General features: G+C 42.8%; 1 protein-coding gene across 7 annotated transcripts in view; it reads right to left on the bottom strand.

Moving 5' to 3' along the window:
• LOC137299479 (mucin-2-like) overlaps positions 1–19,127 on the bottom strand; it is a 61,165-nt gene extending 42,038 nt beyond the window's left edge. For 3 of the 7 annotated variants that reach the window (XM_067968241.1, XM_067968242.1, XM_067968240.1), the window contains exons 1-31: positions 18,989–19,127; positions 12,325–12,486; positions 11,900–12,067; positions 11,412–11,582; positions 10,939–11,094; positions 10,588–10,752; positions 10,142–10,315; positions 9,777–9,944; positions 9,301–9,459; positions 8,936–9,103; positions 8,448–8,618; positions 8,097–8,261; positions 7,654–7,824; positions 7,283–7,456; positions 6,791–6,964; positions 6,322–6,477; positions 5,972–6,136; positions 5,600–5,773; positions 5,235–5,402; positions 4,754–4,927; positions 4,389–4,556; positions 3,901–4,071; positions 3,550–3,714; positions 3,107–3,277; positions 2,736–2,909; positions 2,244–2,417; positions 1,775–1,930; positions 1,425–1,589; positions 1,053–1,226; positions 687–854; positions 203–376 (exon numbers count right to left, since the gene is read on the bottom strand). In XM_067968241.1, coding sequence (XP_067824342.1) covers positions 203–376; positions 687–854; positions 1,053–1,226; positions 1,425–1,589; positions 1,775–1,930; positions 2,244–2,417; positions 2,736–2,909; positions 3,107–3,277; positions 3,550–3,714; positions 3,901–4,071; positions 4,389–4,556; positions 4,754–4,927; positions 5,235–5,402; positions 5,600–5,773; positions 5,972–6,136; positions 6,322–6,477; positions 6,791–6,964; positions 7,283–7,456; positions 7,654–7,824; positions 8,097–8,261; positions 8,448–8,618; positions 8,936–9,103; positions 9,301–9,459; positions 9,777–9,944; positions 10,142–10,315; positions 10,588–10,752; positions 10,939–11,094; positions 11,412–11,582; positions 11,900–12,067; positions 12,325–12,486; positions 18,989–19,058 — 5,113 coding nt within the window. In that variant the 5' untranslated portion in view covers positions 19,059–19,127. The remainder of the gene's footprint in view (positions 1–202; positions 377–686; positions 855–1,052; positions 1,227–1,424; positions 1,590–1,774; positions 1,931–2,243; positions 2,418–2,735; positions 2,910–3,106; positions 3,278–3,549; positions 3,715–3,900; positions 4,072–4,388; positions 4,557–4,753; positions 4,928–5,234; positions 5,403–5,599; positions 5,774–5,971; positions 6,137–6,321; positions 6,478–6,790; positions 6,965–7,282; positions 7,457–7,653; positions 7,825–8,096; positions 8,262–8,447; positions 8,619–8,935; positions 9,104–9,300; positions 9,460–9,776; positions 9,945–10,141; positions 10,316–10,587; positions 10,753–10,938; positions 11,095–11,411; positions 11,583–11,899; positions 12,068–12,324; positions 12,487–18,988) is intronic. The other 4 variants (XM_067968243.1, XM_067968244.1, XM_067968245.1 and 1 more) reach the window with 4 other exon arrangements.
• Positions 19,128–23,501: the final 4,374 nt, after the last annotated feature.

Consider the following 23,501-nt stretch of genomic DNA (forward strand, 5'->3'; position numbering starts at 1 on the left):
TATGCATTAACACAATATAGCCATGTTGTAACAGCAGCAAAACACCAAGTGAAATTTGCTCACGATTCTCCCCTGCATAATTGCAGTCGACAACAAACCATGACAATACTTTGTCGTTCTTTCTCAGATGTCTTTCTAAACTTGCATTAGATTGAAAGGAATCAGAATGGAACATCTGATAAAAGTTTACGAATATACTCACCACTTGTCGTTGAAGTGAGTGGTGTTGTTGTGATTGTTGTTAATTCATTTGTCGATGCTTCAGTAGAGCTCCCTGTAGTTGTTGGTACTGTCGTACTTGTTGAGGCGGGAGCTGATATAGTGGTCGTCGCTGCAGTGGGGGTCTGTGTACTTGCAATCGAGGCTTCTGTTGTTACTGTGAAAGTAGTTGATGATGCAGTAAACAGGAAACTTGGTACAGCACACTAAGAATTGTGCATTAAAGACAAACTGCTATGTTTTGTTAAGACTCATATAGAATGCAAATTACTCACTAATACAACGTAGCCATGTTGAAGCAGCAGCAGAGCACCAAGTGGCATTAGCACATGATTCTTCCCTGCACTATTGTAACTGACAACATGCCTCTACAGTTCTTTGTTATTAATTCATTTGTGTTTCTAGTTCTGCATTAGATTGAAAGGAATCAGACAGGAACAGCTGTTAAAATGTATGAGTATACTCACCACTTGCTGAAGTCTGTGGTGTTGTTCCGATTGTTGTTGATTCTGTTGTCGATGCTTCAGTTGAGCTCCATGTAGTTGTTGGTTCGGTTGTACTTGTTATGGCCGGAGATGTAGAGGTAGGTGCTGCAGTGGAGGTCTGTGCACTGGCAGTCGATGTCTTTGTTGTTACTGTGAAAGTAGTCGGTGTCATTATTGAGGCAAATGGGAAATTTAGGATAATGTATGAAGAATTGTCCATTAAAGACAATTTGCTCTGTTTTGTTAAATCACATATATAGCGGAAATTACTCAGCCATGATCTAATCGATTGGCGGAACAGGCTCGAAGGGCTGAATGGCCTACTCCTGATCCTATGTTCCTACTCACCACTTGTTGTTGAAGTAAGTGGTGTTGTTCCGATTGTCGTTAATTCAGTTGTCGATGCTTCAGTAGAGGTCCCTGTAGTTGTTGGTACTGTTGTACTTGTTATGGCCGGAGCTGATGTAGAGGTGGGTGCTGCAGTGGTGGTCGGTGCACTGGCAGTCGATGTTTCTGTTGTTACTGAGAAAGTAGTCGGTGTTGTTATTGAGGCAAACAGGAAACTTGGAATAATGTACGAAGAATTGTCCATTAAAGACTATTTGCTCTGTTTTGTTAAATCTCATATATAATGGAAAATACTCAGCCATGATCTAATTGATTGGCGGAACAGACTCGAAGGGCTGAATGGCCTACTCTTGTTCCTACGTTCCTACTCACCACTTGTTATTGAAGTGAGTGGTGTTGTTCCGATTGTCGTTGATTCAGTTGTCGATGCTTCAGTAATGGTCCCTGTAGTTGTTGGTAGCTTTGTACTTGTTGAGACGGGATCAGGTGTAGATGTCGGTGTAGCGGTGGTGGTCTGTGCACTTGTAGTTGATATTTCTGTTGTTGTTAAGAAAGTAGTTAACGCGTTATTGAGGCAAACAGGAAACTTGGAACAACATAATCAGAATTGTCCATTAAAGACAAACTTCTATGTTTTGTTAAACCACATATATATGTGTCATGGAACAGGCTCGAGGGGCGGAATGGCCAAGCCAGTCCCTTGTTCCGATGTTCCTACTCACCAGTTGTTGAAGTGAGTGGTGTTGTTGTGATTGTCGTTGATTCAACGGAGCTCCCTATAGTTGTTGGTACTGTTGTACTTGTTGAGCCGAGAGCTGATGTAGAAGTCGTTGCTTCAATGGTGGTTTGTATACTTGTAGTCGATAATTCTGTTGTTGCTGTGAAAGTAGTTAATGTCATTATTGTGGCAAACAGGAAACTTGGAATAACATACTTAGAATTGTGCATTAAAGATGAACTCTATTTTATTAACACTTGATGTAATGCAAATTATGCATTAACACAATATAGCCATGTTGTAACAGCAGCAAAACACCAAGTGAAATTTGCACACGATTCTCCCCTGCATAATTGTAGTCGACAACATACCACGACAATATTTTGTCGTTCTTTCTCGGATGTCTTTCTAAACTTGCATTATTGAAAGGAATCAGAATGGAACATCTGATAAAAGTGTACTAATATACTCACCACTTGTCGTTGAAGTGAGTGGTGTTGTTGTGATTGTCGTTAATTCATTTGTCGATGCTTCAGTAGAGCTCCCTGTAGTTGTTGGTACTGTCGTACTTGTTGAGGCGGGAGCTGATATAGTGGTCGTCGCTGCAGTGGGGGCCTGTGTACTTGCAATCGAGGCTTCTGTTGTTGCTGTGAAAGTAGTTGATGTAGTTATTGAGGGAAACAGGAAACTTGGTACAGCACACTAAGAATTGTGCATTAAAGACAAACTGCTATGTTTTGTTAAGACTCATATAGAATGCAAATTACTCACTAATACAACGTAGCCATGTTGAAGCAGCAGCAGAGCACCAAGTGGCATTAGCACATGATTCTTCCCTGCACTATTATAACTGACAACATGCCTCTACAGTACTTTGTTATTATTTCATTTTGTGTTTCTAGTTCTGCATTAGATTGAAAGGAATCAGAATGGAACATCTGATAAAAGTGTACTAATATACTCACCAATTGTCGTTGAAGTGAGTGGTGTTGTTGTGATTGTTGTTGATTCTGTTGTCGATGCTTCAGTTGAACTCCATGTAGTTGTTGGTTCGGTTGTACTTGTTATGGCCGGAGCTGATGTAGAGGTGGGTGCTGCAGTGGAGGTCTGTGCACTGGCAGTCAATGTTTCTGTTGCTACTGAGAAAGTAGTCGGTGTCGTTATTGAGACAAACAGGAAACTTGGAATAATGTATGAAGAATTGTCCATTAAAGACAATTTGCTCTGTTTTGTTAAATCTCATATATATGGAAATTACTCAGCCATGATTTAATTGATTCGCAGAACAGGCTCGAAGGGCTGAATGACCTACTCCTGTTCCTCTGTTCCTACTCACCACTTGTTGTTGAAATGAGTGGTGTTGTGATCGTCATTGATTCAGTTGTTGATGCTTCAGTAGTGGTCCCTGTAGTTGTTGGTAGCATTGTACTTGTTGAGACGAGAGCTGATGTCGAGGTCGGTGCTTCAGTGGTGGTCTGTGCACTTGTAGTCGATAACTGTGTTGTTGCTGTGAAAATAGTTAATGTCGTTATTGAGGCAAACAGGAAACTTGGAATAACATATGATGTATTGCAAATTATGAATTAAAACAATATTGGCATGTTGTAACAGTAGCAAAGCAACAAGTGACATTTGCACACAATTCTCCACTGCATAGTTGTAGCCGACAACATACCATGACAATATTTTGTTGTTCTTTCTCAGATGTCTTTCTAAACGTGCATTAGATTGAAAGGAATCAGAATGGAACATCTGATAAAAGTGTACTAATATACTCACCACTTGTTGTTGAAGCGAGTGGTGTTGTTGTGATTGTCGTTAATTCAGTTGTCGATGCTTCAGAAGAGCTCCCTGTAGTTGTTGTTAATGTCGTACTTGTTGAGACGGGATCTGGTGTAGAGGTCGGTGCAGCAGAGGTGGTCTGTGCATTTGTAGTTGATATTTCTGTTGTTGTTAAGAAAGTAGTTAACGCGTTATTGAGGCAAAGAGAAAACTTGGAACAACATACTAAGAATTGTCCATTAAAGACAAACTTCTATGTTTTGTTAAACCACATATATATGTGTCATGGAACGGGCTCGAGGGGCAAAATGGCCTAAGCTATTCCTTTGTTCTGATGTTCCTACTCACCAGTTGTTGAAGTGAGTGGTGTTGTTGTGATTGTCGTTAATTCAGTTGTCGATGCTTCAGCAGAGCTCCCTGTAGTTGTTGGTACTGTCGTACTTGTTGAGGCGGGAGCTGATGTTGTGGTCATCGATGCAGTGGGGGCCTGTGTACTTGCAATCGAAGCTTCTGTTGTTGCTGTGAAAATAGTTGATGTCGTTATTGAGGCAAACAGGAAACTTGGAACAGCATACTAAGAATTGCGCATTGAAGACAAACTGCTATGTTTTGTTCAGACTCATATCCAATGTAAATTACTCACTAATACAACGTAGCCATGTTGAAGCAGCAGCAGAGCACCAAGTGGCATTTGCACATGATTCTTCCCTGCAGTATTGTAGCTGACAACATGCCTCTACAGTACTTTGTTATTATTTCATTTTGTGTTTCTAATTCTGCATTAGATTGAAAGGAATCAGACTGGAACAACTGATAAAATGTACGAGTATACTCACCACTTGCTGAAGTCTGTGGTGTTGTTGTGATTGTTGCTGATTCTGTTGTCGATGCTTCAGTTGAGCTCCATGTAGTTGTTGGTTCGGTTGTACTTGTTATGGCCGGAGATGTAGAGGTAGGTGCTGCAGTGGAGGTCTGTGCACTGGCAGCTGACGTTTCTGTTGTTTCTATGAAAGTAGTCGGTGTTATTATTGAGGCAAACAGGAAACTTGGAATAATGTATGAAGAATTGTGCATTAAAGACAATTTGCTCTGTTTTGTTAAATCTCATCTATAATGGAAATTATTCAGCCATGATCTAATTGATTGGCGGAACAGACTTCAAAGGCTGAATGGCCTACTCTTGTCCTATGTTCCTACTCACCACTTGTCGTTGAAGTGAGTGGTGTTGTTGTGATTGTTGTTAATTCATTTGTCGATGCTTCAGTAGAGCTCCCTGTAGTTGTTGGTACTGTTGTACTTGTTGAGGCGGGAGCTGATATAGTGGTCGTCGCTGCAGTGGGGGCCTGTGTACTTGCAATCGAGGCTTCTGTTGTTACTGTGAAAGTAGTTGATGCAGTAAACAGGAAACTTGGTACAGCACACTAAGAATTGTGCATTAAAGACAAACTGCTATGTTTTGTTAAGACTCATATAGAATGCAAATTACTCACTAATACAACGTAGCCATGTTGAAGCAGCAGCAGAGCACCAAGTGGCATTAGCACATGATTCTTCCCTGCACTATTGTAACTGACAACATGCCTCTACAGTTCTTTGTTATTATTTCATTTGTGTTTCTAGTTCTGCATTAGATTGAAAGGAATCAGACAGGAACAGCTGTTAAAATGTATGAGTATACTCACCACTTGCTGAAGTCTGTGGTGTTGTTCCGATTGTTGTTGATTCTGTTGTCGATGCTTCAGTTGAGCTCCATGTAGTTGTTGGTTCGGTTGTACTTGTTATGGCCGGAGATGTAGAGGTAGGTGCTGCAGTGGAGGTCTGTACACTGGCAGTCGATGTCTTTGTTGTTACTGTGAAAGTAGTCGGTGTCATTATTGAGGCAAATGGGAAATTTAGGATAATGTATGAAGAATTGTCCATTAAAGACAATTTGCTCTGTTTTGTTAAATCACATATATAGCGGAAATTACTCAGCCATGATCTAATCGATTGGCGGAACAGGCTCGAAGGGCTGAATGGTTACTCCTGATCCTATGTTCCTACTCACCACTTGTTGTTGAAGTAAGTGGTGTTGTTCCGATTGTCGTTAATTCAGTTGTCGATGCTTCAGTAGAGGTCCCTGTAGTTGTTGGTACTGTTGTACTTGTTATGGCCGGAGCTGATGTAGAGGTGGGTGCTGCAGTGGTGGTCGGTGCACTGGCAGTCGATGTTTCTGTTGTTACTGAGAAAGTAGTCGGTGTTGTTATTGAGGCAAACAGGAAACTTGGAATAATGTACGAAGAATTGTCCATTAAAGACTATTTGCTCTGTTTTGTTAAATCTCATATATAATGGAAAATACTCAGCCATGATCTAATTGATTGGCGGAACAGACTCGAAGGGCTGAATGGCCTACTCTTGTTCCTACGTTCCTACTCACCACTTGTTATTGAAGTGAGTGGTGTTGTTCCGATTGTCGTTGATTCAGTTGTCGATGCTTCAGTAATGGTCCCTGTAGTTGTTGGTAGCTTTGTACTTGTTGAGACGGGATCAGGTGTAGATGTCGGTGTAGCGGTGGTGGTCTGTGCACTTGTAGTTGATATTTCTGTTGTTGTTAAGAAAGTAGTTAACGCGTTATTGAGGCAAACAGGAAACTTGGAACAACATAATCAGAATTGTCCATTAAAGACAAACTTCTATGTTTTGTTAAACCACATATATATGTGTCATGGAACAGGCTCGAGGGGCGGAATGGCCAAGCCAGTCCCTTGTTCCGATGTTCCTACTCACCAGTTGTTGAAGTGAGTGGTGTTGTTGTGATTGTCGTTGATTCAACGGAGCTCCCTATAGTTGTTGGTACTGTTGTACTTGTTGAGCCGAGAGCTGATGTAGAAGTCGTTGCTTCAATGGTGGTTTGTATACTTGTAGTCGATAATTCTGTTGTTGCTGTGAAAGTAGTTAATGTCATTATTGTGGCAAACAGGAAACTTGGAATAACATACTTAGAATTGTGCATTAAAGATGAACTCTATTTTATTAACACTTGATGTAATGCAAATTATGCATTAACACAATATAGCCATGTTGTAACAGCAGCAAAACACCAAGTGAAATTTGCACACGATTCTCCCCTGCATAATTGTAGTCGACAACATACCACGACAATATTTTGTCGTTCTTTCTCGGATGTCTTTCTAAACTTGCATTATTGAAAGGAATCAGAATGGAACATCTGATAAAAGTGTACTAATATACTCACCACTTGTCGTTGAAGTGAGTGGTGTTGTTGTGATTGTCGTTAATTCATTTGTCGATGCTTCAGTAGAGCTCCCTGTAGTTGTTGGTACTGTCGTACTTGTTGAGGCGGGAGCTGATATAGTGGTCGTCGCTGCAGTGGGGGCCTGTGTACTTGCAATCGAGGCTTCTGTTGTTGCTGTGAAAGTAGTTGATGTAGTTATTGAGGGAAACAGGAAACTTGGTACAGCACACTAAGAATTGTGCATTAAAGACAAACTGCTATGTTTTGTTAAGACTCATATAGAATGCAAATTACTCACTAATACAACGTAGCCATGTTGAAGCAGCAGCAGAGCACCAAGTGGCATTAGCACATGATTCTTCCCTGCACTATTATAACTGACAACATGCCTCTACAGTTCTTTGTTATTATTTCATTTTGTGTTTCTAGTTCTGCATTAGATTGAAAGGAATCAGAATGGAACATCTGATAAAAGTGTACTAATATACTCACCAATTGTCATTGAAGTGAGTGGTGTTGTTGTGATTGTTGTTGATTCTGTTGTCGATGCTTCAGTTGAACTCCATGTAGTTGTTGGTTCGGTTGTACTTGTTATGGCCGGAGCTGATGTAGAGGTGGGTGCTGCAGTGGAGGTCTGTGCACTGGCAGTCAATGTTTCTGTTGCTACTGAGAAAGTAGTCGGTGTCGTTATTGAGACAAACAGGAAACTTGGAATAATGTATGAAGAATTGTCCATTAAAGACAATTTGCTCTGTTTTGTTAAATCTCATATATATGGAAATTACTCAGCCATGATTTAATTGATTCGCAGAACAGGCTCGAAGGGCTGAATGACCTACTCCTGTTCCTCTGTTCCTACTCACCACTTGTTGTTGAAATGAGTGGTGTTGTGATCGTCATTGATTCAGTTGTTGATGCTTCAGTAGTGGTCCCTGTAGTTGTTGGTAGCATTGTACTTGTTGAGACGAGAGCTGATGTCGAGGTCGGTGCTTCAGTGGTGGTCTGTGCACTTGTAGTCGATAACTGTGTTGTTGCTGTGAAAATAGTTAATGTCGTTATTGAGGCAAACAGGAAACTTGGAATAACATATGATGTATTGCAAATTATGAATTAAAACAATATTGGCATGTTGTAACAGTAGCAAAGCAACAAGTGACATTTGCACACAATTCTCCACTGCATAGTTGTAGCCGACAACATACCATGACAATATTTTGTTGTTCTTTCTCAGATGTCTTTCTAAACGTGCATTAGATTGAAAGGAATCAGAATGGAACATCTGATAAAAGTGTACTAATATACTCACCACTTGTTGTTGAAGCGAGTGGTGTTGTTGTGATTGTCGTTAATTCAGTTGTCGATGCTTCAGAAGAGCTCCCTGTAGTTGTTGTTAATGTCGTACTTGTTGAGACGGGATCTGGTGTAGAGGTCGGTGCAGCAGAGGTGGTCTGTGCATTTGTAGTTGATATTTCTGTTGTTGTTAAGAAAGTAGTTAACGCGTTATTGAGGCAAAGAGAAAACTTGGAACAACATACTAAGAATTGTCCATTAAAGACAAACTTCTATGTTTTGTTAAACCACATATATATGTGTCATGGAACGGGCTCGAGGGGCAAAATGGCCTAAGCTATTCCTTTGTTCTGATGTTCCTACTCACCAGTTGTTGAAGTGAGTGGTGTTGTTGTGATTGTTGTTAATTCAGTTGTCGATGCTTCAGCAGAGCTCCCTGTAGTTGTTGGTACTGTCGTACTTGTTGAGGCGGGAGCTGATGTTGTGGTCATCGATTCAGTGGGGGCCTGTGTACTTGCAATCAAAGCTTCTGTTGTTGCTGTGAAAATAGTTGGTGTCGTTATTGAGGCAAACAGGAAACTTGGAACAACTTACAAAGAATTGCGCATTAAAGACAAACTGCTATATTTTGTTCAGACTCATATACAATGCAAATTACTCACTAATACAACGTAGCCATGTTGAAGCAGCAGCAGAGCACCAAGTGGCATTAGCACATGATTCTTCCCTGCAGTATCGTAGCTGACAACATGCCTCTACAGTACTTTGTTATTATTTCATTTTGTGTTTCTAATTCTGCATTAGATTGAAAGGAATCAGACTGGAACAGCTGATAAAATGTACGAGTATACTCACCACTTGCTGAAGTCTGTGGTGTTGTTGTGATTGTTGCTGATTCTGTTGTCGATGCTTCAGTTGAGCTCCATGTAGTTGTTGGTTCGGTTGTACTTGTTATGGCCGGAGATGTAGAGGTAGGTGCTGCAGTGGAGGTCTGTGCACTGGCAGCTGACGTTTCTGTTGTTTCTATGAAAGTAGTCGGTGTTATTATTGAGGCAAACAGGAAACTTGGAATAATGTATGAAGAATTGTGCATTAAAGACAATTTGCTCTGTTTTGTTAAATCTCATCTATAATGGAAATTATTCAGCCATGATCTAATTGATTGGCGGAACAGACTTCAAGGGCTGAATGGCCTACTCTTGTCCTATGTTCCTACTCACCACTTGTTGTTGAAGTGAGTGTTGGTGTTGTGATTGTCGTTGATTCAGTAGAGGTTCCTGTAGTTGTTGGTACCGTCGTACTTGTTGAGGCGGGAGCTGATGTCATGGTTGGTCCTTCAGTGGGGGCCTGTGTACTTGCAATCGATGCTTCTGTTGTTGCTGTGAAAGTAGTTGATGTCGTTATTGAGGCAAACAGGAAAATTGGAACAGCACACTAAGAATTGCGCATTGAAGACAAACTGCTATGTTTTGTTAAGACTCATATCCAATGTAAATTACTCACTAATACAACGTAGCCATGTTGAAGCAGCAGCAGAGCACCAAGTGGCATTTGCACATGATTCTTCCCTGCACTATTGTAGCTGACAACATGCCTCTACAGTACTTTATCATTATTTCATTTTGTGTTTCTAATTATGCATTAGATTGAAGGGACTCGGAATGGAACAGCTGATAAAATGTACGAGTATACTCACCACTTGCTGAAGTCTGTGGTGTTGTGATTGTTGTTGATTCTGTTGTCGATGCTTCAGTTGAACTCCATGTAGTTGTTGGTTCGGTTGTACTTGTTATGGCCGGAGCTGATGTAGAGGTGGGTGCTGCAGTGGTGGTCTGTGCACTAGCAGTCGATGTTTCTGTTGCTACTGAGAAAGTAGTCGGTGTTGTTATTGAGGCAAACAGGAAACTTAGAATAATGTATGAAGAATTGTCCATTAAAGACAATTTGCTCTGTTTTGTTAAATCTCATATATATGGAAATTACTCAGCCATGATTTAATTGATTCGCGGAACAGGCTCGAAGGTCTGAATGACCTACTCCTGTCCCTCTGTTCCTACTCACCACTTGTTGTTGAAATGAGTGGTGTTGTTGTGATTGTCGTTGATTCAGTTGTTGATGCTTCATTCGTGGTCCCTGTAGTTGTTGGTAGCGTTGTACTTGTTGAGACGAGAGCTGATGTCGAGGTCGGTGCTTCAGTGGTGGTCTGTGCACTTGTAGTCGATAACTGTGTTTTTGCTGTGAAAGTAATTAATATCGTTATTGAGGCAAACAGGAAACTTGGAATAACATATGATGTATTGCAAATTATGAATTAAAACAATATTGCCATGTTGTAACATTAGCAAAGCACCAAGCGACATTTGCACACAATTCTCCCCTGCATAATTGTAGCCGACAACATACCATGACAATATTTTGTTATTCTTTCTCAGATGTCTTTCTAAACGTGCATTAGATTGAAAGGAATCAGAATGGAACATCTGATAAAAGTGTACTAATATACTCACCACTTGTTGTTGAAGCAAGTGGTGTTGTTGTGATTGTTGTTAATTCAGTTGTCGATGCTTCAGAAGAGCTCCCTGTAGTTGTTGTTAATGTCGTTCCTGTTGAGACGGGATCTGATGTGGAGGTCAGTGCAGCAGAGGTGGTCTGTGCATTTGTAGTTGATATTTCTGTTGTTGTTAAGAAAGTAGTTAATGCGTTATTGAGGCAAACAGGAAACTTGGAACAACATAATAAGAATTGTCCATTAAAGACAAACTTCTATGTTTTGTTAAACCAGATATACATGTGTCATGGAACGGGCTCGAGGGGCGGAATGACGTAAACTATTCCTTTGTTCCGATGTTTCTACTCACCAGTTGTTGAAGTGAGTGGTGTTGTTGTGATTGTTGTTGATTCAGTGGAGCTCCCTGTAGTTCTTGGTACTGTCGTACTTGTTGAGGCGGGAGCTGATATCGTGGTTGTCGCTGCAGTGGGGGTCTGTGTACTTGCAATCGATGCTTCTGTTGTTGCTGTGAAAGTAGTTGATGTCGTTATTGAGGCAAACAGGAAACTTGGAACAACTTACAAAGAATTGCGCATTAAAGACAAACTGCTATATTTTGTTCAGACTCATATACAATGCAAATTACTCACTAATACAACGTAGCAATGTTGAAGCAGCAGCAGAGCACCAAGTGGCATTAGCACATGATTCTTCCCTGCACTATTGTAGCTGACAACATGCCTCTACAGTACTTTGTTATTATTTCATTTTGTGTTTCTAATTCTGCATTAGATTGAAGGGAATCATATTGGAACAGCTGATAAAATGTACGAGTATACTCACCACTTGCTGATGTGAGTGGTATTGTTGTGATTGTTGTTGATTCTGTTGTCGACGATTCAGTTGAGCTCCATGTAGTTGTTGGTTCGGTTGTACTTGTCATGGCCGGAGCTGATGTCGAGGTTGGTGCTGCAGTAGAGGTCTGTGCACTGGCAGTCGATGTTTCTGTTGTTGCTGTGAAAGTAGTCGGTGTCGTTATTGAGACAAACAGGAAACTTGGAACAACTTACAAAGAATTGCGCATTAAAGACAAACTGCTATGTTTTGTTCAGACTCATATAGAATGCAAATTACTCACTAATACAACGTAGCCACGTTGAAGCAGCAGCAGAGCACCAAGTGGCATTTGCACATGATTCTTCCCTGCACTATTGTAACTGACAACATGCCTCTACAGTACTTTGTCATTATTTCATTTTGTGTTTCTAATTCTGCATTCAATTGAAAGGAATCAGACTGGAACAGCTGATAAAATGTACGAGTATACTCACCACTTGCTGAAGTCAGCGGTCTTGTGATTGTTGTTGATTCTGATGTTGATGTTGCAGTAGAGCTCCCTGTCGTTGTTGGTAGCATTGTACTTGTTGAGGCGAGAACTGATGTAGTGGTCGGTGCTTCAGTGGTGGTCTGTGCACTTGTAGTCGATAACTGTGTTGTTGCTGTGAAAGTAGTTAATGTCATTATTGAGGCAAACAGGAAACTTGGAGTAACATACGATGTACTGCAAATTACGAATTAAAACAATATTGCCATGTTGTAACAATAGCATAGCACCAAGTGACATTTGCACACAATTCTCCCCTGCATAATTGTAGCCGACAACATACCATGACAATATTTTGTCGTACTTTCTCAGATGTCTTTCTAAACTTGCATTAGAATGGAACATCTGATAAAAGTGTACTAATATACTCACCACTTGTCGTTAAAGTGAGTGGTGTTGTGATTGTCGTTAGTTCAGTTGTCGATGCTTCAGAAGAGCTCCCTGTAGTTGTTGTTAATGTCGTACTTGTTGAGACGGGATCTGAAGTAGAGGTCGGTGCAACAGTGGAGTTCTGTGCACTTGTAGTCAATATTTCTGTTGTTGTTAAGAAAGTAGTTAGTGCGTTATTGAGGAAAACAGGAAACTTGGACAATTCTTATTATGTTGTTCCATTAAAGACTAACTGTTATTTTGTATTAGAACTCTTGTATACTGTAAATTGCACAGTAATGTTTCGGATTTTGCTGTAAATATAACAGTGAAGCTAACACTGCTTACCGTTATTTATGTGCAAATTGAACAGTACCGTCTGGTGACTGCACATGCACAGTTAGACGCGGAAATTGTGAAGTTGGTGTTCGAGATGCCATGCTCCTCCAAAAGCTGTGCGAAAACTGCATCTCGCCAGCTTACTCACCATTCAAATACATTGAACAGCGTAAAGTTCCTGTACTTAACTCATAGATACGGACTAAACTCGCCAAAAAAAGTTATGTCAAGTCATTTCAAGTCTAAGTACCCTTTTAATGGAGTGGTAAGTCTTAATTACTGCCAAACAATCTCTCTGGCACTGAAAATTAACTTTTACAATCGTGGAGTTTCATTCTTTCAGATTTTAATTATTGTTGGTCATTTATAAATAAATGTAAATACAGTTTTATAACTTTTTCTTTCTGTCTCTTTTATCTCTATCTCTTAATTCAATCTTTCTTACCCTCTCTTTATTTCGCTTTCTGTACCTGATTTGACATTGAATTCACTATTCTAACTTATACTTCCCGGATCTGACTCTTCGCTGTCATTAACAATTCTTCAATCTGATTGTTTAAGGAGTTACTCAGTTACCTGCCCTGTTCACACAGGTCCCAGATGCCCTATAGAGGGAGCCACGTCATTTGGCTGTCCTGTTGACAATAAGATTGGTCAAATGTGACCTTCCCTTTTGAAATCCATGCTGACTATTCCTTATTATATTTTCGCTTTCTAGATGTTATTCTATTACATCTGTGAGTAAGGATTCCATTATCTTTCCTACCACCGACATTAAGCTAACTATTCCATGGATTTGTTCTATCTTCCTTTTTAAATATTTGAATAACGTTAGCTGCTCATCAGTGCTCTGGCACTTTTCTATTGAATTTTAATATATATATATCTGCTATCTCTTCCCTAGCTTCTTTTAGTATGCGCGGATGCAATCCATCCAGACCAGGGATTTTATCTTCTCTAAATTTGACCAGGTTATCAATTATCTCCTCTGTTTCTATTTTAAATGTGTTGATATCCTTTTTGATCTCGTCTTCCAATGTCATGCCCACCTTGTTAGTCTCCTTGGTAAATACTGAAGCAAAGTAATTATTCAATATTTCTGCCATTTCAATGTCATTACTTGTGAGTTTATCTTGAACAACCCTTGGTGGCCCTATCCCTATCGTAATTTTCCTTTTGTTATTCATGTATCTGTCGAATACTTTCCTATTTCTTTTTATATTCTTTGATAATTTCATTTCGTAATTCTTCTTTGCCTTCCTAGTTGTTTTTTATGATTTCTTTCGTAACCTCTTCTTATTCCATTTCGTCATCCTTCCCTTTATTGTCTATGTATTTAGCCTTTTTCTTTAATTTCAATTTTACCCATATCTCTTTATTCTTTATTCATCCATGGTGTCTCATTATGGGCTCGTTTGTTCTTGTTTTTTAGCGGAATATCCTTCTCCTGAACTCTATTAATCATCTTTTTAAATATTTCCCACTGCTGTTCTATCTCTTTGTTTGTCGATTTTTTTTTCCAGTTTACCTTTCCTAGGTCCATCCTTAACTCCTCATAATTAGCTTTAACTGAAATGAATCAGAATGAAACTGTTGATTAAAGTGTACGAGTATACTCACCGCTTGTTGTTGAAGTGAGTGGTACTGTCGAGAATGTGGTTGATTCTGTTTACGCCCAAAAACAGAAATGGATGCAACACAATGGACACTAAAATCAGCCCTTAAGATAACTAAGATATGCTTTGATTGATGACACCTCTATTAAGTGCCTGTGCTACCCAACTCACAGTAATCTTCACATGCTACTAGAATGATAGAATGATAGAATGATGTAGCACAGAAGGAGCCATTCAGCCCATCATGTCCATGCCGGCTCTTTGAAGAGCCATCTCATTCGCCCCACTCCCCTGCCCTTTCCCCATAGCCCTGCAAATTTCTTCTTTTCAAGTATTTATCCAACTCCCTTTTGAAAGTTACCATTGAATCTGCTTCCACCACCCTTTTAGGCAGTGCATTCCAGATCATTACAACTCACCGCGTGAAAATATTTCTCCTCATCTCCTCTCTCGCTTTTTTACCAATTATCTTAAATCTGTGTCCTCTGGTTACTGACCCTCCTGCCAGTGGAAACAATTTCTCCCTTTGTACCCTATCAAAATGCCTCAGAATTTTGAACAGCTCTATTAAATCTCCCCTTAACCTTCTTTTCTCTAAGGAGAACAATCCCAGCATCTCTAGTCTCTCCACATAACTGAAGTCTCTCATCCCTAGTACCATTCTAGCAAATCTCCTCTGAACCCTCTCCAAGGCCTTGACAGCCTTCCTAAAGTGTGGTGCCCAGAATTGGACACAATACTCGAGCTGAGACCTAACGAGTGATTTATAAAGGTTTACTATAACTTCCTTGCTTTTGTACTCTATGCCTCTATTTTAAAGCTAAGGAACCCGTATGCTTTTTTAACAGCCTTCTCAACAGCACTACTCATAAATGAGGAGGAGGAAGAGCTGGCGGCAGCTGAGGAGCGAAAAGCAACGCATGAGGGATCTAGGCCCAGGTGTTTCAATGCTGCATGATCCAGGTAATGGTACCCTCCGATCTCTGACACAGCAATGCATGACAGTGCACTATAAAGTACATGAGAACAATGGACATTTGCAGGGGAGACCCGAGAACAGTGTGGCCAAGCCACCATGCAGCTTTTGTCATTAACAATGTGATTGGGTATGTTAAGAACTTGGGCTCAAACTTACTGCTGTCTGTCAATGCAGGATAGGGATAGGCTGGTGCTGAGCCCAAGAAAATGTTTATTGCAGGCTTCACACTGCTTAGTGATATTCTCTGTTTTTTTCCCCATACAATTTGCTAGTCATCATGCAGCAGTGCCTGGTAGCTGGAGCATTGTAGAAAGAGGGCCAGGTTAGGGATCTTCTATCCAGGGTGATTGCACTTCTGTCCAACCCAGCCCAACCCATGAAGGATTGAAGATTTGCCAATTGGTGGGCATTGCTTACTTGAGCAAGGCTCTTCCTATACCATCTCATTACCCTTAACCCAGAGTTACAGGGCCACCTCCAATAATGAAGCCCCAATTGAAGGACAGCAACCTACCACCACACTTGCTCCTGCCACTTAGGGAACTCTTAAATCTACACTAGGTTATGCACTATGGGAAGCGCATCTTACAGGATCACCAAGAAAGAACTTGCATTTATATAGCACCTCTCACAATCTCGGTACATCCCAATGAACTTCAAAGTCAATGAAGTACTTTTTGTTTTGAACTGTAGTCACTGTTATAATTTAGGGCAACTCATATCACCTCAAGATCCCACAAACAGCAATGAAATAGATGGCCAGATAATCCATTTTAGTGGTGTTGGTTGAGGTATCAGTATTGGCAGGGACACTGGGCGAACTCCCCTGCTCTTCTTGAAATAGTACCAGGGAATCTTTTACATCTACCTAAAAGGGCAGACGGGGCTTTGGATTAAAGTCTCATCTGAAAACTGAACCTCTGATAATGCATTATTCCCTCAGGACTGCACTGAAATGTCAGCCTAGATTTTGTGTGCATGTTTCTGTAATGGTGCTGGAATGTTCTGACTCAGAGTTGATAGTGCTATCAATTAGCCAAGGCTGTCACACAAAGGTCTGGAATCTGTAAATGTGGATCCTGGGGCAAAAATGGGAGCAAACATAATGGCTCGGGTGTAGTTGCACCTGCCTTTGGTGTACCTTCATGAATTGAGCTTCCTCATTTAAACCAAGAAATTCTCATTCTGAGCACTTTGTTTGCTACAAATTAAGTAATAGTCTTGCAATGGAAAAATACAACCCTTCACAACTGCAGGGATTAATATAGTGAGAAAAATGCAGCAAAAAATTAGTACTTGTTCAAAAAACAGAAACAAATTCCAAGTGATAACCAATTTTAAGTCTACGTCTGCAGGCTAAGCCAGTCGAATGGTTAGTTATGAGTCCATTTTACATGGGTGAGGTCCAAGAAAAACCACAGCTGGTGAAAGGAGCATGAAACCTGATGTGGGACCAATTGTAATTAATTTACAAATTTTAAATGTGGTTCATGTTAGGCTCCAGCACAGCCTACTTGCATGCGGCAAATCAGGTGTGTGAGTCTGCACATCCTATTTTGCAATCTGCACTTGCAGGACTGAAGCTCCGTGCCACTACAGTGTTGCAAAATCCTTGTTCTAATGTAACAATGTAATCCTCCCACAAGCACTGGGAACCCATATGGCCACAAAAAAAATCTGATGGTAACACCTAAAAATGTAATTTACAAAAACTAATAGGATTGCAGCGGAATTTTCATAATTAGTACTTCTGCGAATGCAGTGGGTTTGCATCCTCATTGAGCAGAAAAATATATTAGAATAATGCTGGCACTCAGCTGCTGTTGGCAGCAAAAGTTGTTTCTGCCTCTTTTATGTTCCACATGTCGAATCAAAATATTAGGGAACTGTTTTTATTGGCACACTGCACCACTTGGCGCAGAACCAAAATGTTGCACAACCCTAATTTTCAGATCTAAGTGAGCCTTCACAGTATTCTGATTTTCTACATAGTAAAAGCAACAGATATCTCAATATGATTTTGCTATATAGAGACTGGAATAAATGAGTTATAATTTTAATAATCATAATTGCAGCATTACTATAGCCTAATTAATAATTTGATAAAATAAGTCTATCAATTTTCTGTGGGGATTGGTCATTACTGAACCAGAACACCTAATGATTAGTGGTGAATATTATGCTTGACCAGTAATGCAGCAAATTGAACCAATGTCTCGTAACTTGTTAATACTGACACTTAATTTCCCCTCGTTTCAGACGTTGACCAAGTAAGTGCCTTACATTCTTTGTCTGACAAGCTACTCAAGGATCAATTCCAATCAAGATGCAGTATGCTGCACCTAAGATTACCATATTTTTTCATAGCCACATTGAACTGTAGTATGAATTCCGTATTCACTAAGGAATACTTTATACTTGCACCAGATTTGACTTGAAACCTGACCACAAACAAGCCCTGTTCTGTGAGAGATCATTATGAATTATCTAAACATATGTATAGCTTGCTGAAAGGGTTTACAGTTCAAAACAAAATATCATTAAAGAAATAATTATAAACATACATTTCATCTGTCTGAAATTGATTTCACAGTTATTATAGAATCAAAACTGTTTGAAAATTACACATAATTACTGTTGATAAAACAATTACCGGCAATTTTTTTTCCCAGCAACCTTAAGACATGGCAAATGATTTTATAAATATTAAATAAAACAATACTGACCATTTCTTATGTTCTCTGTGCACTTTAGACAAACATAGATGATGTACTGCATGTTGCTCGAGAGCATTTTCTTGATTACTGATATTACATGAATAAGTTTTAAAAGCATTTATATTTATTGATTTTATAATTTAATTCCTTTTTGAGTCAAGTTACATACTTTTGATCACTCTGATGTAAACTATTTTGTAAAATGTATACCATGCATAACTAAACACACTCTGAATAAAATAAATTGAGTTACATTCAGGCTGCACCTTCTGGGACTCGTGTTTCTGTTACGTTTGTTATTTTTTCTAACATTTAGTGCATAACTCAGTTTGTTGCGTTTCTGTTCCTGGAAGTTTACCTGCAATGGAATACATTTAAACTAGCTCTCAGCATTATCAAATTGACTTTACTATTTTCTAATAAAATATGAGAATCTTGAGCTTCTTAATGAAGATTTAAAAGTATGACCGAGAAAATAGATATGTTGAAACAATGCACTTCAACCATAATTTGGCATTGTTCCAAATTTCCATTTGTTCTGTCAGATTTGGGGGTCACAGAGATGTTTTCCATAAATCGATAATATGCACCAGAAGTTTCAAAATAGTTGGGGCATTCTAAGTATTTTTGCAACCAACATTAAAAATATACACATTTTTTCACACACCTGTTAATCCCTTCATGAAACAGGCTCTACCAATGCCACTGGTCTTAGCTCTGACAAAGAAAAAATATCACATTTCACCCACACTTCTCATATGAAGATATTCTTGACTATCTCATCATACCAATTAGCCTCACCTCCTTAACCTAGGAAGGTTGAAGGACAAAATCTTAGAAGATGAAGGCAATTTGCCGAATGAGAAAGGCTGAATTAACACGACCATTCCAACAACTTTTATTTTCCTTTGTCACTAAAAATAACAATAAGTTTTCACATAACACACATGAAAAATATAATAATCACTCTACATATTGCCAGGATCAATTAATTTTCAATTACTTTGAATTCTTACCTGAAAGACAGAGGCTACCCATAATTACATGCCAAAATAACATTACTGACTTAAACTTTTTATGATCCATTTCTCCAGTTGGTGTAAGTCCTATTATTGCAGGAACCAAAACTCCACTGTCTCAAGGAAAGTGGCTCAGGAGTATTTGAAACCTTTCTGATTTCAAATATATCACACCTCCAATTATGAAGTGTTTTGGTATGTCTGACGTCTCCAAATACCACACCTTGCTTTGTTCATTGAAAGAAAGATAGGTTAAGCACGTAATAATAGGTGTAAACTTACAGTGATTGTAGAAAGTCTTTCCCCACCCAAATTCTCTTAAGTGTGATTTGGGTTCTTCCCTAAATTCCATAGGCTGACCAGTCCCTTTCCCAGTTATGAATGAACTCCCATACGTAGGTATATACAAATTTACTAATATTACACTCATCAACCAAAGGCTAAAGCAAATAATAATCAAGTTTGTCTATTGCCATTGAAGCTGTGCAGTATTTTGTATACTTAAAAGGGAACAGAGAGGAGGGAGCTTTTCAAAATTATACATTAGTGCATTCTTGAAAGTCAACACCTCAATATGATTGTACTTAAGGGTACAGCTCTAATGTAGCCATATTTCCATTTTCAGCTGGCAGTACTGTTTTTCTCTCGTTCAGAATACAAAAGGCTAAGAAATCAAGCGAGACATTGTAGTTATTTTCTAACTTTCAAGCATTTATTTTGATGTACAATGTGACAGTTTGTACCAGAGAGAAAGTAGTAACATTTCGTACAACCTTTCTCTTTTTAACGAGTACAACTCAAAACAAAGATTTGATCAGAGTCTTTGTCTTGGGGAGAAAACAAAGGTTCCTTTCCTACTGCGTCTTGTTCTGATGTCATCCGTGGTTCTCCTAAAAACTCTTGTAGAATGAACTATTTTATATGGTTTCCTTTCCAAAATCTGCTGTTTAATTATCAAACATCAAAAAATCTCTTAACAATTTGTTGGTCTTGCTTCCTTGGGCCCGATTTTACCAGGCCTGCGGGTTCCCAGCGGATGGTCCTCCGGGAGTGTGGAAAACGCGGCCGGTTAATTGAGGGCGCCCCCCGCGCGATCGCGGGATAATTGATCTAGTTGAGCCGTGGTTCCGGGTTCGCCGCAGGCCAGCTGTGCGCCGGCCGCCCGCGCACGCGCAGTGACGCCAGCGCGATGTTGGAGCCGCACTTAAAGGGGCAGTTCCACAGAGCCCCCCCTGCATCCAGCACCAGGAAGCGGACCATGGCGCAACCCAGGGGTAAGGCTGCGCCCCGCTTTTCTGACCAAGCGCTGAAGCTCCTCCTGGACGGTGTGCGGAGGAGGAGGGACACCCTCTTCCCGAGGGACGGACGGAAGTGCCCTGGCTCGGTAACCAGGAGGGCATGGGCAGAGGTGGCGGCAGAGGTGAGCAGCAGCTCGAACACAAGCAGGTCTTGGGAGCAGTGCCGCAAGCGCTTCAACGACCTCACGAGGTCCGGCAAGGTGAGTACACGAACGCCCCCCCCCCCCCCCACAAGAACCCGTCTCGACCATCACGCCAAACACCCCACAACCCCTTCCGCACAGCCACCACAGCGCTCCCACAGCAATCCTCACAGCCACTCACTCACCATCCTCACCGTGCCTGCACTCACCCACCATCCCCGTCCCCACTGGAACACCACCACACGCCCCAACCCCAATGCAATGGGACGGGCATGTGGCACACGCATCCTCCCATCCATCCGCCCCACGCGCAACCCACCCACACCGATGCTCCAGGCGTCTCACTATGCAATCTGCACGTATTCACGCATCTGTGTTTTGCCTTCACAGGAGAAGAGATCCAAGAACGCGCGGGAAAGGGACCGCACTGGAGGGGGCCCGCCGCACGTGCTCGAGCACATGGACGCCGAGGCAGAGGCGCTGGAGCTGAGCGGAACGCAACTGTGCCTGTCGGTGGGCGATGGCGAGTCTGGCGCTACAGCATCGGCCGGTAAGGGACAGCCGACACTCAACACTCATGATCGCGAATGACCTTAGCATCACCTGCCATCTGGCGCACCGCGACCTCTGTGCACATGCCTCATAGTGCCCTCTGTTCCCTTGCAGGGCCGTCTGCGAGCGCTTCGTGCGAGGAGGGCGATTCCTCAGAGGACATGCCGGTCTCTGAGGGTGCATCGTCACATGTGAGCCAACCATCCACCAGCGCAGAGACACGCACCTCGGTGGGTCCCCCTCGCCAACTAGTTGGGGTTGCACTTGGTGAATCACCGCGCACGTGTGAGCATGAGCAGACCCTGGTGGCAGGGGCAGCCGCGGAGGGTCCGCGTCGGTGGGAGCACTCATCTCCAGGCTCTGCTCAGCCGGACCCAGATGCTGAACCCAGGGGGCCACCAGTGAAAAGGAGAGTCGTCGAGGGGCACCAGCCAATTGCCGAGGTACTGGGAGAGGTGCCGCGCGCATTGTCGGCAATCGTGCAGGCGATGGAGGAGTCCAACTCCTGCATGCGGGCATTGGTGGCGCAGGCACAGGAGGGTACCGGCGACACAGTGTCGCGGGTAGGTGCGGGAGCGTCTGCGGTGGAGGACAGGCTGGCCTCCCTCGAGCGTCACGCACAGCTCCACATCGAGTCCGTGCAGGCCCTGACAACGGCTGTACGGATCCAGGGTGAGCAACATTCCGCCGCCATAAACAGGCTGACGGATACACTAGGGGTGGCGTTGCAAGGCCTCACACATGCAATCCAAACTGTCGTCCAGCAGGGTGGAAGGGGTGATGTGGGCCGAGGCCACGAGAGGGATGATGGTGACCGGGGACATGGAAGCGGGGACACGTCTCAAGGTGCCCCCACGTCCCACCCGTTGCCCCCCCTCTCAACCAGTACCCGCAATGGTGCCTCCTCTCCAGGTGGCTGAGTCTGCCCCTACACAGGTGCAGGAGGAGCAGTCTGTGGAGGTGCCCTCACGGGCACCGAAACCCAGGGGCCGTCCGCCCAAAGCATCTACCCGGTCAGGGCAACAACACGAGCAACCTGCCACTACCTCTGCTGGAGCCACAGGGGTAGCACCACATAGGGGTACCCGGAAAAGAACTCCAAAGGCGTCATAAGCACAAAGGGAATGCACCAGGGTGTCTGTTACTTTGTACACTTTTTGTTTATAGTATTGCACCTTGTTCTCACCACTCCTGCCACCTCTCGTCCATTCTTCTGCGGCCTGTGCAATAGGTGCGTTCCGTGCAGCCCATCATGACGGCGAACACCTGCTGCCGCCCATTGGGCACACTGCTGTGGGTGCAGGAGTACTGGCAACACTCTTCAGTGGAGGGGGCTGGTATGGCCCCTCGCATGAGCAGGTGAGGAGATGCGAGCGCCTCGCACTGTCTGACTCTAGGAGAACCGTTGACATATGAGTGCCTCCCTGGCCCGGCGAGCATCACGGTGAGTCGGGGTTCGGCGCATGGGTCGTCCATCATCCTGTGACGCGACCCCCTCCTCCTCCTCCTCCTCCTCCTCCTCCACCTCCACCTCCTCGTCCTCATCGCCGTCCTCAATGTGGGTGGCGGGTGTGGATTGGGCCTCCTCCAGCGGCACCCCTCTCTGTTGGGCCATGTTGTGCAGGGCACAGCAGACAACTATGATTCGTCCCACTCTGAATGGTGTGTATTGGAGCGCTCCCCCAAAACGATCAAGGCACCTGAAGCGCATCTTGAGCAGCCCTATGGTCTGCTCAATTGTAGACCTGGTAGCAGTGTGGCTGTCATTGTACCGACGCTCCGGCTCGGTGATGGGGTTCCTCAGAGGCGTCATGAGCCACGTGTGTAGGGGAAGCCCCTTGTCGCCGATGAGCCAGCTGTTGCCCGCGTTGGGTGCGTGGAAGATAGGCGGGACGGTGGACTCCCTGAGGACGAAGGCATCGTGGCAGCTGCCAGGGTATCTGGCGCACACGTGTAGGAATCTCTGGCGGTGGTCACAAATGAGCTGGGCGTTCATGGAGTGATACCCTTTCCTGTTGATGAACAGCCCTGGCTCATGCGGAGGTGCCCGTATTGCGATGTGGGTGCAGCCGATTACACCCTGTACCCGTGGGAAGCCAGCCATGGCATGGAATCCAACCGCCCTCTCCATCTGGCTGCGCTCGTCCATGGCAAAGTTGATGTAGTGCGAGGCCCTGCGGAACAACCCATCGGTGACCTGCCTTATGCACTTGTGTGCAGACGACTGACAGACCCCGGTGATGTCCCCGGTGGCACCCTGGAAAGATCCGGATGTGAAGAAGTTGAGGGCAGTGGTGACTTTGACGGCGACAGGTAAGAAGATGCTGCTTGGTCCATCCGGGAGCAGCTCGTCGTTCAGGAGGCTGCAGATGTCGGCGACTACCTGGCGAATGACTCTGAGCCAACGTATGCACTGCTCCTCGGAGAGGTCCATGAAGCTGAACCTCGGTGGATAGTGCCTCCTGCGATGCATCTCTCTCTGCGGTTGCCCTCCCTCCTGCTGTGCAGGTGGGTGTG

The sequence above is a fragment of the Heptranchias perlo genome, chromosome 29 (genome assembly GCF_035084215.1).
Source record: "Heptranchias perlo isolate sHepPer1 chromosome 29, sHepPer1.hap1, whole genome shotgun sequence".
Classification (NCBI taxonomy): Eukaryota; Metazoa; Chordata; class Chondrichthyes; order Hexanchiformes; family Hexanchidae; genus Heptranchias; species Heptranchias perlo.